Source organism: Lontra canadensis, unplaced genomic scaffold (assembly GCF_010015895.1).
Source record: "Lontra canadensis isolate GAN:19392208 unplaced genomic scaffold, GSC_riverotter_1.0 scaffold30, whole genome shotgun sequence".
NCBI classification, from domain to species: domain Eukaryota; kingdom Metazoa; phylum Chordata; class Mammalia; order Carnivora; family Mustelidae; genus Lontra; species Lontra canadensis.
This window is the reverse complement of record NW_022631024.1, coordinates 1,194,667-1,210,576: the sequence shown is the minus strand read 5'-3', so window position 1 is coordinate 1,210,576 and position 15,910 is coordinate 1,194,667. Positions and strand designations below refer to the sequence as shown.

Genomic DNA, 15,910 nt, shown 5'->3' with positions numbered 1-15,910 from the left:
TCGGCAAACATTTTCAAAAACAATTTATTTTTCTAGCATAATCGGGACTTATGATTATAGATTTGGGATTTTTTTTTTTTACCTCAGCATATTTCTTTCTTGGTTTCAGGGAGCCAGCCCTTCGTAGCAAATCTAACTCCCTCAGTGAACAGCTTACAGCAAATACGGTGAGTATACAAATCTGTCTTCCTTACTCCCAATCTACTGAGAAGGTTTCTTGTGCCTTGGGTTAGGGTAGGTTAGACACCAAAAAAAAAAAAAAAAAAAAAAAATCTACTTTATTGATATCTCCTTCTTGGGGAGTTACTATAAATTGGATGGGCTTCTGCATGGGCTGATCTGGGTTCAAATCTTCATTCTTATAAATTTGTGGCCTCTAATTTTCTGATCCTCTGCTTCTTCATTATTAAAATAGAAATAATTCTCACAGCCCCTTTTGTTAGGGTTCTTGTGATATGTTCGCAGAGCACTAAGCTTAGAGCTTACATAAAGTAGGACTTCACTAAGGAAGATTTTTATCCTCAAGAGATATTTTTGAGAATTAAATGAAATAATGTGTGTGGAGTTTTTAGTATCACGTCTGGCATATCGTAAGAGCTCAGTTAACATTCGCTCTTACTATTACCATAATTACTGCTAACACTACATACTTCACACTTTGGTTCTCTTAGATGGATTGTGCACTAATTCACCAACTAGCTGACTTTGAAATGGTCTCTGTTTATTTCCCTAACTGTAAGATGGGAAGACTAGCATACAGTTGTAGTAAAATTAGGATTTGAATGCCTTTGGGAGCATGTGCACTGTACTTTCCTGCTGCCCTGCTGGGTTCAGGAAGGCATCTTGAGTTTGCTGTGTGAGTGTGAGATGAAAGCCTGTGGCCTTTACCTACCGTTTTGGGAAACAGGATAATTGCTTGGAGTGAAATTGGTGATTTCTTTCTCTCTAGCCCTAATTTACTTGTTTATATTCAGCCCAAGGCAGGAATTATTAAGCAAATAATTGATGTGGTATGTGTAAAAAGTGATCTCCGAAACCTGGAAGGTTAAGCCAAAGAATCAAGAAAATTAAAAAACTGTAATCTCAGATCTTTGAACAGTCACAAAATTTGTTTAGTATTGGTTCTGTGATACTTTTAGACAGAGCTACTTTGTCACCTGTTTCTAAGCTTCAGTAGCTTCCAGTGGACTAGTGGTCTCCAACCTTTTTTAAAATTGTCTTTTGTCTTTTTAAAGTTATTATTTTTTTTAATTGAAGCAAAACTCACTATCCCTTTTTTTTCTTTTTACATTTAAGTTTTTATTTTTTGTTTCGAGGAGGTAATTACATTCATAAGGTTCAGTTATTAAAACTATATAATAGGGTATACATTGAAAAGACTCGCTGTCAACCCTACCTTTGTGTACCCCATCCATCTCACTCTCCTTTTAGGTAACTGCTTTTATTAGTTTCATATGTATTCTTTCAGTGTTTCTTTATGCAGATGGAAGCAGATAGGAATGTATATTTTATTTCTGCCTCCTTTCATAAAATGTAACATAGTATATATATTATCTACCATGCCTTTTATGTTACAGTATATATAACAATATCTTTCCATGTTAGTGTACAGAAAGCTCCCTCTTTCTTCTTTTTTCCTGTAGATTGCAGTATGCCATTGTGTGATATGGTTTATGTAACTAGTCCTCTTTTGATGCACCCAGCTTTCTTTGATTATGTGCTTCCAATCAGACAAGGAAGAATGAACACATACTCCCAGTGTATCTATCTATTTATAAATTACATACATAAAGTACTGTCCATCCCTGTAAATAAGCTTAATGTCTTATATTTACCACAGCTTAGAGATAATTCCAAAATAGAGGTTATGGTCATCTCTCTTGTTTTAAAGATTTATTTTTTTGAGAGAGCAGGTGTGCACTGTACCCACAAAGGTGTGGGGAGGGGCAGAGGGAGAGAATCTTCAAGCAGACTCACCACTGAGCGTGGAGCCCAACACAGGGCTCTGTCTCAAAATCCATGAGATCAAGACCTGAGCCGAAATCAAGTCAGATGCATAACTGACTGAGCCACCCAGCTGCCCATGATCATCTCTTTTATACCCAGTAGATCAACATGTACACCCTTGGGGGTATGTACTCTCCACTCTGAAGGCTGCACTTTGGACCAGTTAATGGATACAGATGCCTTTAGCACAGGGGCTATTGAGTAGTCAGTGCCAAGTCAGAGCAGAATGAACCTGAATTTGGAACAAAGAGCTCCTGTTTCCTTTTTTCCCCAAATTGCTTCTGAATATCTATCTGCTGAACTGCTCCCACTGTTTTCAGAGGGTACTGTCACGTAAGATGCCTCCCTCCCTTGATCTGTACTTAGTTTTTCATCTGTGTAAAATGAGACAAATTATGCCTGCCGGGGAGACTTGATTGAAATGAAGCAATATGTATGGAACCACTTTGTCCATTCCAACATATAGGGAATTATTTGTACTGCTGTTATTAATTGTGACCCAAGAAATCGTTAATTCTCATTTTGTCGAAGAAATGGTTTCAAATCTGTATAGCAGGGGGACTAGTGGAAGGGTTTGATGGCAGAGCCAAAGACTGAGCTAAAGGATTGAGCCTTGATTATAGTGATTCTTGTAACTTTCCTCTTTTTAGAATCCTGATACAGTCAAAGCTAAGTTGATCTCTCGGATGGCTAAAATGGGCCAGCCCATGCTCCCCATCCTTCCACCACAGCTGGATTCCAATGATTCAGAAATCGAGGTATGACCCCTGGGCTCTGTTAGAATGAATAGTGAAGACACTTCTACATTATGTTAAGTCCTTTTGGTTAAGAGTTTTATTTTTTCTGCCTGTAACCCAGAATCATGTAGAAAGCTTTATTTAAAATGGTACATGTGTTTCCACTGTGCTTAGCACTTCCCCTGAGAAATGGAAGCAATCCCCCACATCTGCCTCAAGAATGGGGGTTAAGTAGTCCGTATAGCCCTCTACTAGACTCTCTACTGTCAGTAAAAATCACACGTTAGGCAGCGTGGGGCCTAACCTGTAAAAGATGCTAAAAAAAAAAGATGTTGATTGAATGTTTAGATTCTCTTGGGAAATGTTGTTCTTCCCACTGATGTTACCTATTACTAAAGATGGCACTGTATTGTCTTCTTGAGTTTGTATGTGCTGTGATTGTTTTAAAGGTCAGAAATTTTATTGCAGTGAAATCTATCAGTTTTTTCCCTTTGTTTCTTGCTTTTAATGTTATGCTTAGAAAGCCTTCTTACTTTCAAGTATTATAAACATATGTGTTTTCTAAAAATATTATTATTTCATATTTAGATATAAAATTTTAATCCATATGGAATTTGATGTATGATATGAAGTAGCTCATTTTTTTTTTTAAGATTCTATTTATTTATTTGACAGACAGAGATTGCAAGCAGGCAGAGAGAGAGAGAGAGAGGGAAGCAGGCTCCCCGCTGAGCGGAGAGCCCGACGCGGGGCTCGAACGCAGGACCCTAAGATCACGACCCAAGCCGAAGGCAGAGGCCTAACCCACTGAGCCACCCAGGCACCCCTATGAAGTAGCTCAGTTTTAACTTAGTTCTTTGTCCATTGGTTTTTAGTCACTTAATGAGTAAAATCATCCTCTCCGTTGAATTGAAACACTTCACAGAGATTAATAGAGATTGATTTTTAGGATTCTTTGACTTTGATGTAAAACAAAAGCAAAGGTGATGCTCTTAAAAATTTTTCCTAGCATAGGCTTTATTTTTCATAATTTTGTTTTATTTCTTCCTGGAAAAGCTGTAAGTAGATTTAATATTTTAGTATATGTGCTGCCAAAGCGAGCACTAGATTTAACATTTTAAAGGAAGATAGGATTTCTAGGGCTTTTTGTTATAGGTTTGATTTTTAGCTGGTTCTGGAAATTAAATTTTAGTAAGGTAATACTGTTATTAAAATTTTTAAGTGCTACTTATTCATTATAGAATGATTCAAATTACAAGGAAAGAGAATATATACTTATCAAGAAGTGTATTCTTCTTTATTATTGCTTTGTAACCTGATTTTTTAGATTAGTATTGTGAATATTTATGTTAATACTAATATGAATAACATAAATTAACATAAGTAAATAAAACAAAGCATTACTTCCTTTAAAGGTAGCTCAGTGTTCCGTTAGATTGATTTATCATAAATGCTTTCATTCCGTTGTTACACATTTAGGTGGATTTAGAGCTGAAGCGATATAAAACTAGCATGCTTTTCCAGAAATGCATAATGTGTTTTTGAGAATATCAGGGGGCAAAGGGAAGTTTTAAAGTAAAAAAATGTCAAGGAGATTTCAGCTTTTGAACTGTAGGATAGCGAAACACTATATTGTGCCTCAAGTTTTTCTTTTCCTTGTGTGAATTGGGGACGATATTTTTTGGATAACTTTGTTTAGAATTACAGTAGGGAGCAACATTGCTTTGACTTTTATGAAAAGAAAGAATGGGGACAAAACCCTCTAAAACCACATTATCCAAAAAGCGATCCAAATGTGATGAGGGGCAGTGAATCCTGCTCTGTGTGATCTTCAGTGAGCACCTTGAGGTCTGTGGAGATGATCTGGCAGAGAGAAGAGGCTGCACTGTTGCCCGAGTTTCTTTGCAATAGACCCTTCTTCCATGGGAACAGACTGGTCAGGTTAAAAGGGTAGCTGCTGGTTTGGAAAGTGGTACATTCTGGAGAGCAGTCACCTTAGCTGCTTCAGTCAATAAAACATCAACAATATAGAACATTCGAGGAAATTAAATATACTTAATTATTTGGTGTGATTTACAGGGAGAAGGGATCTCCCCACAGCCCACACCCTAAACTGTTGCCTTTCCTTCCTCTTCTTTGCCTAGAAACACTGGCTGTAAGCAGGTTTAGGGTGGACAGTGAGCCTGGTCTGCAGCTAAGGACCCACATACATAGTCACCCAAGTGCTTGTTCCTCTTTCAGGATGCGAACGCTCTGCGAGGAGCTGCACCGCCCGTGGCAGCCCCGGTCGCGCAGCCGTCCCTACCGCCCACACATCCAGCCTTGCCGCAGATGGCCGCACAGGGTAAGGGGCCTCTCCGGCTCTGCAGATAACCAGAGTTAGCATCCTGCGTCCTTCAGTTGTCAGGCTGCATTGTCTTGAGTACTGAGAGCCGGACTAGAGTGTAGCACTTGTCGGGTTGTCCCTGTGCACAGCGTTTTCCGCCCTAGAGAGGGGTTTGGTCTGCGTGCTTTGTCTCCAGCCGTGTGGCCTTGCCAGTTTCGGAATTGTGCTCTCAGCTGAGACACTTCCCTGTGTGTAATTGTGCACTTACCGTCGGCAGGCGGGACTGTAGGTCTGAGTCACATGTGCCCGAGAACCCCAGGTTCCTTCTTCTCACCCGCTCCTGAGACTCCAGTAGATCTGGTTTCGGGAGAACAGGTGAGGAGAGTGGTCAAGTCTGAAGCCTGTGGCAGAATGTAAGGTACTAGTCCAGACTTTTACCAAGAAACCAGGGTGGGTGACAGTGGAAACTTCTTGTTCTCTCGTAGCGCCTCAGCCATCTGTTTCTGGCCTCCAAGCACCTTCTCCTGCTTTAATGCAAGTTGCATCTCTTGACTCGCACTCCACTATGTCTGGCCATGCCCAGGCCTTTCAGGTAACAATGTTTTTAAACCATATCAGTTTCAGGCTGTAATTTATTAGGTTCTAGTCAGCCCCTCTTCTCCCTTCTGCACAGTCTTGTGGTAGCAGTTCCCCACTTCTGAATCTGTCATTTTCCCCCTTCCTGAGCGGCCACTATCTCATCTCTAAACCAGACAAGGATTACCTCCCTTTCAGGTTGTTGTAAAGCCGAAAGGCAAGAACAGGCAGAGCACCTGGTACACGGCCTGGCAAACGGTAAAGGCCCAGTCAGCATTTGTGTCCTTTCCTTTGCACACAGCTCTCCTTGAGACATATAAATGCAAGTCCCCTTCTCTGGTCTGCTAGAGCCGAGAGGCTAAGGTTCTGCACTATAGGTAGCAGAATACTTGTAGGTTGAGGGGCATAGAAAATACAGGGGCACTCTGTTGTCTAGTTACCCTCCAAACGGGAGCTCTGAAAGTAGGATATTTTTCTGTTTTCACAGAAGGTAGTCTGCTTCTGCTGTTTGCCAGGATAGTGGACTCTTACTGATGACACATTTGGTGGGTGAACATACTCCCAGTGATAAGAGGGCTTCACTTCTCGGTGATTCTTAGTAGACTGGTGGGAGTGATGGTGAGTGGGCTATGCCCCATTGGAACAGGATATATTAGAATTAAAAGAAATCCCACCTTGCCTTCTCCCTGCTCTCTAGTGGACAATTCTGTCCTATAGACTAAATTTTGGTTTTGGTTTTATATTTTAAGTAATGGATGGGTAGTTTATCTGTCCCTGGAAATGAGTTGGATTTCCTTAACTCAAGGAAGAATAACCATCATCATTTAAAAGAAAGCTGCTGTTCATTGAGCATTTACCATCTGCTGGGCACTTAATTTACCAGTTCTCAGGAACTTTACCTATATATCACGTCATCTAGTCCACACAACAACCCTGAGTGACATTACTGTTGTCATCTCATAGTTCAGGTGACCAAGGTTCAGGGGAAAAGGAGAGCTCTTGGTCACAAGAGAGTTAGAGTCTTGTGGGGGAGAGCCATCCTTTGGAGACTCATGGATTTACTTTGGAATCCCAAAGAACACCTGTCCTTTGATCCCAGTGGAAACTCAGCTGAGTGTCTGTTTTTTATTTATTTATTTATTTATTTATTTATTTTTAACGATTTTATTTATTTTTGCACGCATGCATGCATACAGCTACTCCAGGAGAGAGAGAGAGCACGTGTGCACACAGGGGCAGAGGGAGAAACAGATTTCCCACCAAGTAGAGAGCCCCAGGACTCCGTCCCAACAACCTGGGATCATGACCTAATGATCCAAAGGCAGACACTTAACCGACTGAACCACCCAGGGCGCCCTCAGCCAAGTCTCTTTACAGTTTCTTAGACCATCAGTAGGCCTGACAGCCGGGAACTGAATTCCTACTTAATTAAATCATAGTGCCAGAGGAGCAGGGAGTGACCCGAGACAGCCTTCCCTCACTTTCTGGGGACGACTTCAGTGACCCTGCTCTGTGTCTCTGGATGACACAGAGAAGTCTGCTGCAGTGCCTTCCCACTACCAAATCGGGTCTTATCTGTCTCCAGCTTTAACAGATTTGCATCTCCTTCCAGCTTAATCTCTTTATTCCATTAAGACAGATGAAGCAGAAGAGAGAGCTCTGACTATACCTTGGCGTTTTCTCAGCCCTATGCAGGTATGCAAGCCTACACTTATCCCCACACATCAGCCGTCACCTCCCAGCTGCAGCCCGCCCGGCCCCTGTACCCCGCTCCGCTCTCTCAGTCTCCCCATTTTCAAGGTAGGCCATGGGCCCTCCATGTCTTGTCTTCCACTCTTGCTCTGCTCTCCATCCTCCCACGCCCTTTCCATTTTCACTCCAACAGATCTATGCTTTTTTTTTTTTTACAGCTTTGTTGAGGTGAAATTTATGTATCATACAGTTCACTAAATGTAAGTGTATAATTTAGGATTTTTTTCAGTAAGTTTACAGAGTTGTGCAACCTTCACCCCATTCCAATTTTAGAACATTTACATCTTCCCCCCAAACCACCTCATGCCCACTTTCTGTTTTGTTTCTTGCATTTTCTCCCTCCAGCCCTTTTCCGTTGCTCAATCAGGGTGGCTCTGTAGAGTTTCTAGAAAACAGTAAGAGAGTGAAATGTTGGGGAAATCAGGAGAAAGCATGGTAACGGGTGGTGGATGTTCGGTATCTCTTTTTTTTTTTTTTTTTTTAAGATTTTATTTATTCATTTGACAGACAGAGATCACAAGTAGGCAGAGAGAGGCAGGCAGAGAGAGAGAGGAGGAAGCAAAGCAGGCTCTCCACGGAGCAGAGAGCCCGATGTGGGGCTCGATCCCAGGACACTGGGATCATGACCTGAGCCGAAGGCAGAGGCTTTAACCCACTGAGCCACCCAGGCGCCCCGGGTGTTCGGTATCTCAAATGAAAGCTACTTTGTTAACATTTTTAAATTATGGTAATCATATGCTTTTATTAAAAAGTCAACACAAAAGAGTATAAAATGAAAAGTTACTCCATCACACCCCCACCATAGGAAACTGTTGTTGACAGTTACTTGGGTAACTTTTCAGTTATCTTTCATGCAAGTACCAAGTGTGCATAAAGGCACACTGATATAAAAAACAAAACAAAATGTAATTTTTTATAACAAAACAAAATAAAATGTAAAAAGCTGGCATGCTATTCTACCTTCTTATTCTGTAGCTTATCTTTGGTATTAGGACAGTGGTAGGAAGGAGCCAGTATATCCTACAATGTAACTTATGGTCCCAGATTGGTAAGGGTTTCATGGATGCTACCTTTGTCTGGAAACCCTGCCACTTCTCCATCTGGGAGGCCGTCAGATCTCACCTCTGTGAAGCCTTCCCTGATTGTTACCATCCCTTCTTCCTCTCTTCCCACAGACATAACTGTCTATGTGTCACTGAAAGGTTAATGTTGCTTTTCTTTATGCTCTTTTTGTACCTTGTACGTGGTCCATTTTTTGCACTTAGAACACTCTGTCGTAATGATCTGTTTCCATGTGAGTCTCCCCACCAGACTGTGAGCTCACCAAGGGCAGGAACCGGGTTTCATTCGTTGCTGGACCCCTGGTACCTGGTACCATGTCTGCCTTGAAGTTGGATGAGTGGAGAAGCAGTCTGAGCTGTTAGTGCTGTGGCAGACCAAAGTGGGCATCATTGTGCTCTGGACCAGGCCGTACCCCTCGATACATTTTGCAGGAGCAGAGCTTATTTACTGTTAGCTTTGGAGCCCTTTTGCCTCTGTGTCTTCTATGTCTTCTGACAGTGTGAATCACCTACAGCATTTCCTATTTTGAGATGTTAATTTCTTTCTTTCCTGTGCTGAAAGAGCTGTTGGCTTTTCCTCACACAGTACCTTTTGCTCTAGTTTCATAAGGTTCTTTTTGGCTTTTGTCTGCTTAGGATCTGGTGACATGGCTTCATTTCTCATGACTGAAGCCCGGCAACATAACACTGAAATTCGTATGGCAGTCAGCAAAGTGGCTGATAAAATGGATCATCTCATGACGAAGGTGGGTGAGTCAGGGTGGGGGCTGTGTTGAAAGTGGGGGAATGAACAGTAGGTACGACAGGAAGCAATCAGGGCTATGGGTAAACTCTTACTTGGTTTCCTGCATCCCTAGTAGTCAGCAGTTATTTCCCTAGAAGGTTAGTTTTTTGTTTGGCGTCCAGTTGGCAGAAGAAAACTCAGGCTTATGTTAGAGATTGTCTCAGAAACTCGTTAAGCCTTTCCAAAGGGTCAAAAGGTCTTAAGTAGTCAGATCTTGGGTAAGTTTTATTTCTCCATTTAAAAATTTCTCTCGGGGCGCCTGGGTGGCTCAGTGGGTTAAAGCCTCTGCCTTCGGCTCAGGTCATGATCCCAGGATCCCAGGATCCTGGGATCGAGCCCCGCATCGGGCTCTCTGCTCAGCAGGGAGCCTGCTTCCTCCTCTCTCTCTGCCTGCCTCTCTGCCTACTTGTGATCTCTATCTGTCAAATCAATCAATCAACCAATAAATAAAATCTTTAAAAAAAAATAAATAAAAATTTCTCTCAAAGTCTTTCTGTCCCCACATTTGTAGGTTGAAGAGTTACAGAAGCACAGTGCTGGCAGCTCCCTGCTGCCTCCCAGCATGGCGCTTACGATGGAAACAAGCATGATTATGAGCAACATCCAACGTATTATTCAGGTAAGAGGGATTGGGAAGAGAACACAGCCTGGAGGTCTTGCTCCCTTCTCTTCCAGGATGCACTACCCTCTAAAACCTCTGCTGCCCAGATAGCATGTGATCAGTGCTACACTGAGTTGGGAAATTCTGGAAAATCCATTACAGCCTAATTTGGTCCAAGTGACTTATCACTATAGAGTCACAAGGAAACATTTCTTTTGGACTGTATTTTAGAATTTTGCTTCATTTTGTGGCCATTTCTATGTTTAATCTGTCGGGCATCGTGATTTATATCTATTAGTATGATTTGATATTTTAAATATTACATCGATGTGGACATAAGTTCTAGTTTTTTATCTCAAAATTTGTAACAGTGTCGCCTGTCAGTTCAAGTTGACTCCCTTATATCTGGCACTTCCCTCCCAAAAACTCAAGTTATACATCATATATTTTGATTTTAGGAAAATGAAAGATTGAAACAAGAGCTCCTTGAAAAGAGCAGTCGGATAGAAGAACAGAATGACAAGATTAGTGAACTAATTGAACGAAATCAGAGGTAATGGCAGGTATGGGGCACTGGCTAGAATGGACAAAGGATTTCGTTTGTAAATGCCCAAGTTGGATAAACATGTTTTTGTTTTGTTTTTAGGTTTGTTTATTTGTTTGTTTTTAATTTCACAGAGAGAGAGAGAGAGAGAGATCACAAGTAGGCAGAGAGGCAGGCATAGAGAGAGAGGGGGAAGCAGGCTCACTGCTGAGCAGAGAGCCCAATGCAGGACGCGATCCCAGGACCCTGAGATCATGAACTGAGCCGAAGGCAGAGGCTTAACCCACTGAGCTACCCAGGTGCCCCAATAAACATGTTTGTTTAGGGTAGCTTAAGTGTACTGGTGCTATTTCTGTTTCCTGCCTGTCATGTGAATTATTTGTTTTCTGAGAGGAATTCTGGTAGAAAGAACACAGTAGGCTGTAATGTCAGGCAGACCTGTTTTGAATCCCAGCTCTGCTCCTCTTTTGTTGGGTGGCTTTGGGTATTTATTCCTCCTGGCCCTCACTTCTTCATCTGTAAAAGTAGTGTTAAAACTTAGAACACTCTTAGAAAATACTGTCAACTCTCCTCTCTAGTCTGTGGACTATTTCATCAACCAGAACTTCACCAATTTCCATATAAAGCCCAAACATCATGTAATTTTTTTCCCGACCCTTCTGAAGAGTTTGGTGGCGGGGGAGTGGGAGTGTGTGGTCAGGGGAACATGTAGCAAATAGTATTTCACTTAGAAAATCATTCTTCCAGGTTTCTCTTTTCTAGTGTCTCTTGTCTCCCACTTGATGGGGTTATGGGAGGTGGCAGGGGAAGGTGAGGGGGAAAGTGCTTTATTTTCTTCTCCCCTCTCCTCTTTCATCCTTCCTTCCCCCTCACCACACATGGGTATCTTTTCCCCTATGTCACAGATATGTTGAGCAGAGTAACCTGATGATGGAGAAGAGGAACAACTCACTTCAAACAGCCACAGAAAACACACAGGCAAGAGTATTGCATGCTGAACAAGAGAAGGTAAAGTAACGAGGGAGAGAAAAGCCCATCAGGACGTGTAGAGCTAAGGAGTGCTCCTGTGTACGTACTTACCAGTCAGCTTTTCAGCAAAAAAAAAAAAACTTGCCATCATTGGGAATAGAACCAGAAAGCTTCTAACAGATTTTACTATATCCCCCACCCCCAAACTTCTATTTTTTTTTTTAATAAAGATTTTATTTATTTCTTTGCCAGAGAGGGAGAGAGAGAGCATGAGAGTACAAGCAGGAGGAGTGGAAGGCAGAGGGAGAAGCAGGTTCTGCACTGAGCAGGGAGCCTGTTGGGGCACGCGATCCTGGGACTCTGGGATCATGACCTGAGCTGAAGCCAGATGCTTAGCCAGCTGAGCCACCCAGGAGTCCCCAGACTTCTGTTTTAAAGTGCGCTTTGCAATGAATTGACTCAAGAACTATCACTGGTGTTAGTAATTTGGTTAAGGTGAGGATTACATTGTTTATGAGCAAATGAAATTTATTCTCCTGACCCAATCAGAAAATTCCTATTATGCCATGTAATAAACACTTCAGTGAAATTTAGGATTGTCTAGCTTATTCCTTCATCTACATCTGCCACAGCATTTTTAAATACTGCTGCCTGGCTTCAATCCATTCGGAAGGAGGCATTTCGACCTGTTCCTGGAGTAGCTATAAGGAAGACTGGTGGGTCTTGGCCTGGGCTGATGCTGACACTCCTCCTGTCACTCTTTGTCACTGCTCCAGTGACACTTTATCTCGAGTGGAATTCGGTTTGGGCTACTGCTCCTCAGCTGGAGATCTTGACCCAGCCATCTGCTGTTATCTCTGAGGTTTAAGTAACAGGTTATATTTTGTATTTGAATTTTTCCTGAATACAGGGAGAGTTGAGTGGAATGTACTTTATAACCCATGGGAGCTTACTCACTTTCTCATAGTCCAGTAATGCTGAGGATTCCTTACTTCTGTCTCATGCTGTTACTATTCTCTGTGTTCTCTTAGTTATAGTGCCCCAGGAAGAACTAGCTCTAACCCCTTACCCACTGATGAACAGTGCCTTGCCCGCATAGCCCCATTCCCAACTTGACCCCAGTCCAGTCTCACTGCTGCTTCCCGCGTCCCTCGTTTGTTGTGGCTGACTGCTCGGGCCTGGATCAAGGTCAGCAGCCCGTGACGCTGGCATCACTCAGCACTTCTGGAGTCACCTCACTCTCCAGTAACCATACTTTCTACTATTTCTCCTTCCTCTACTTTTATTTTCTTGCTCTCATTTACTCTTTTTTTAATTTTTTAGTCTGTAGGTCTGGCAGGGACACCCAAGTATATTGTTTGGTCGAGCTGTTAGACCTGTTATTCAGGTCTAATTACTAGAACTTGTTCTAGATCAGTGCTTCCCACACTCTAGTCTGGCTGCCTCCAGATCACTAGAGGTGCTTGATTAAAAATACATATTCTTAAACTTCACCTTGAGATTATTTTTTTTTTTAAGATTTTATCCATTTATATATTTGTCAGAGAGAGAAAGCACAAGCAGGCAGAGTGGCAGGCAGAGGCAGAGAGAGAAGCAGGCTCCCCGCCAAGCAAGGAGCCCCATGTGGGACTCTATCCCAGGACCCCGGGACCATGACCCAAGCCAAAGGCAGTGGCCCAACCAACTGAGCCACCCAGGCGTCCCACACCTTCAGATTCTTATTCAACATTATGTAGCCGAGGGCTGAATCCGTACTTTTCAGAAGCTCCTTTTGACTCTGATGCACAGCCAGCTAGGATTCGCTGCTCTTTGTCGTTTCTTTTGCCGCAAGCTCTGGCCGTGGCAGCTGGGCGCCTTTGTTTTTAGGAACTTCATCATGTGATTCTCATGTTGCACATCAGTGGGGTGTGTGTGTGTGTGTATTCCAGTAAAATTTTATTTACAAAAACAGGCAACAGGCCAGTTTGGCCTGGGGGCCAGAGTTTGCCAGTCCCAAGAGTTAGCTTATTAATCCACCCACAGGATTCCTTTTTTTTTTTTTTAAGATTTATTTATTTTAGAGCGTGTGCGCAAGCAGGGGAACTGGCAGGGAGAGAGAGGGAGAGAATCTCAAGAAGACTCTGGCTCACCCTGGGGCTGGATCTCGTGGGCCTGGGACGATGACCTGAGCTGAAATCAGGAGTCAGAGGCTCAACTGACTGCCCACCCAGTGGTCCCATATTGGTAAACAAAATGGTTGGCATAGTGCCTGGCAGCTGGTGGATGCTCTGTCTGTAATAGCAGAACATGCAGTAGTCACAGCAGTGAGAACGGCTCTCTTAAATCCCCACCAGGTTCTAGGTACCATGCTTCCCACGCATCTGAGAGCATCTCCCGGGCTGAGGAGTGCTGTGCTTGGGAAGCTGGGTACCAAGTATCACACGCCTCACTGGACACTTTGACTTAGTGACACTTTTCAAGGCTCAACTCCCCCCTGCTTTCCTTTTGCTCCACTTCTTGCTTACTTGACAGTCGTCCCTGTGAGGGCTGTCCTCCCAAAGGGAGATCATCAAGGTCCTTTCATCCCTGGAGGCAGCTCTCTGCCTTAAACGCAGCTGAGAGAGTTTGGACTGAGTGCTCAGTGGACATTTGGTGAACAGAATTCATTATTTTTCTCTGTGACGGGGTTAGTATTTCCACAGAAAACCCTGGACTAATGGAAGAGCTGTCAGAGGTCACCTGGTTTGACCTTCCTGTTTTACAGAGCACACACTGCGGCCCAGAGAGAGGAAGAAGCTTGCCTAGGGCCTCATTTCCAGTCAACTGTGTCTTTCCTTTTGTCAAATTTCCATTTTGCTTTGATACCATTTTCCTGCTTCTGACTTGAACGCTTCTTTTTACTTGTTTTTCTGAACCCTTGGTTCTCCATGCCTTTGCTTTCTTTTCATCCCTTCGCTGTTTTCTCTGTGCACACAGGTGTGTTTGGGTGAGAGTATTACTTGTCATGCTTCTCATAGGCCTTTCCAAGTAAGGCCCTGAGATAAAAAGAGCTTTTGAGTGACCTTTCACTCTGCTTGTCCTTTGGTGAGAGAGGGACCACCCATCTCACAGTTTCCCGTCCAGTGACCTTCACCCCTTCCAGTGGTCTTAGCTGCTGCAAGGCCTTTGCAAACGGCCCTCACTGTAGTATTTTTGAGCTCTCAAGCTGCAGACAGACATGAAGGTCTCTGGGTGCTGTGTGAGCTCAGGTCCCAGTAGGCCACGTGGGGCAGGACAGTGACTTAAACTTTGATTCTACTTGGGGCAGATAGATGAAAGCCCCTCTTCTGTCTGGAAGTTCTAGCTGCCATTGTCCTCTGTGTTTAACAGGTAAAAACCTAAGGCTACTGAATAGCAAAAGTGAGTATCTTAGGTCTCATACTGTTAAAGAAAAAATTACTCAGACACTTCCTGAAGCAGTAAGGAGGACTTTATTCCAGACTGTTGCAGTAGGACAGAAAGAGTGGGCTCCACTCCACACAGTAAGGGCAGATGAGGGAGTCGTAGCTAAGGAGCGGATGAGGGGTCGGTGCTGGGAAATTACTCAGAAGAGACCTCGTGGGTGGGGGGTTTCTTGGTAAACTGACCTAGTAGGATTCTTGCTAATGACTGGCGAAGGACCCGGATACCAAAGGTCAAGGATGAAGAACTTGTTCAGATATCAGGGGGAGTTGTTCTCTCTGAACAGACATAGCAGGATTCTTGCTAAAACTAGACAGGGCAGGCCATAGACAGGATGGGAGGCCAAGGTCAGGGGCTCAGAAGAACCTGACTAAAGTTTGGTCAAAGAGAGGGTGTGCCAGTGGACTCTCAGATACTCATTCGTAGCCTGTTTCTTTTTGTTTTATATACACTTTTAATTACTTTATTTCCTTAACGTTTAGGAGAGCCAAAATACTAGATTTTAAATGGAAGCTAGCAAACCAGTAAAAGCTTTGGAACATTTACATCTGCAGGGGCTTGGTGAATAGCCTGAGAAGGGACAAGTGACAGTAGGAAGGAGACAATGGTAAATGCACATCAGGCAGAATAACGTAGGAGGAGTTAGAGGAGTAGCAGCATAGTAGTGTAGGGGAGATGGTCCAACCTCATTCGTATGCTTGATTGTCCGAACGTTAAGACTGGTCACCAGTGGAGCACCTGTTCACTGCCTTTCTTATCATCTCATTTCTCCTCATTTTATGGAAACACATCAGTTCAGGTGACAAGGATGTGGTATTTGTCACTAGTTTACCATTCCGTTTTATTGACCATCCTCTTAATCATCACCATTACCACATGGAGTATCATTAGAGGCTTCTCCAAGGGGTCATTGTGGTTTCATCAGCTGCCATTTGAGAGCATATAGCTTCTGTGAGGCCAGGCCAGGGCACCATTTGCAATACGTGGAACACACAAAAAACTGAAGCATGGCCGTCTCGTTAGCTCTCTTCTTCCAGGGACCCCCAGAGCAGTCACCGTTAGGTGGCTGAGCTTTCCATCATCCTTCCATGGGTAATCGGGACCATTAGGGAGAAACTACAGACTCAGATGTT

General features: G+C 43.2%; 1 protein-coding gene across 4 annotated transcripts in view; it reads left to right on the top strand.

Moving 5' to 3' along the window:
* The window catches only part of FKBP15 (FKBP prolyl isomerase 15), a 53,521-nt gene that overhangs the window by 25,485 nt on the left and 12,126 nt on the right, over positions 1 to 15,910 (top strand). For 2 of the 4 annotated variants that reach the window (XM_032865631.1, XM_032865630.1), the window contains exons 11-19: positions 110 to 167; positions 2,658 to 2,765; positions 4,986 to 5,088; positions 5,556 to 5,662; positions 7,332 to 7,446; positions 9,096 to 9,205; positions 9,755 to 9,862; positions 10,303 to 10,397; positions 11,294 to 11,396. In XM_032865631.1, the coding sequence (XP_032721522.1) occupies positions 110 to 167; positions 2,658 to 2,765; positions 4,986 to 5,088; positions 5,556 to 5,662; positions 7,332 to 7,446; positions 9,096 to 9,205; positions 9,755 to 9,862; positions 10,303 to 10,397; positions 11,294 to 11,396 (907 nt within the window). The remainder of the gene's footprint in view (positions 1 to 109; positions 168 to 2,657; positions 2,766 to 4,985; positions 5,089 to 5,555; positions 5,663 to 7,331; positions 7,447 to 9,095; positions 9,206 to 9,754; positions 9,863 to 10,302; positions 10,398 to 11,293; positions 11,397 to 15,910) is intronic. The other 2 variants (XM_032865632.1, XM_032865633.1) reach the window with 2 other exon arrangements.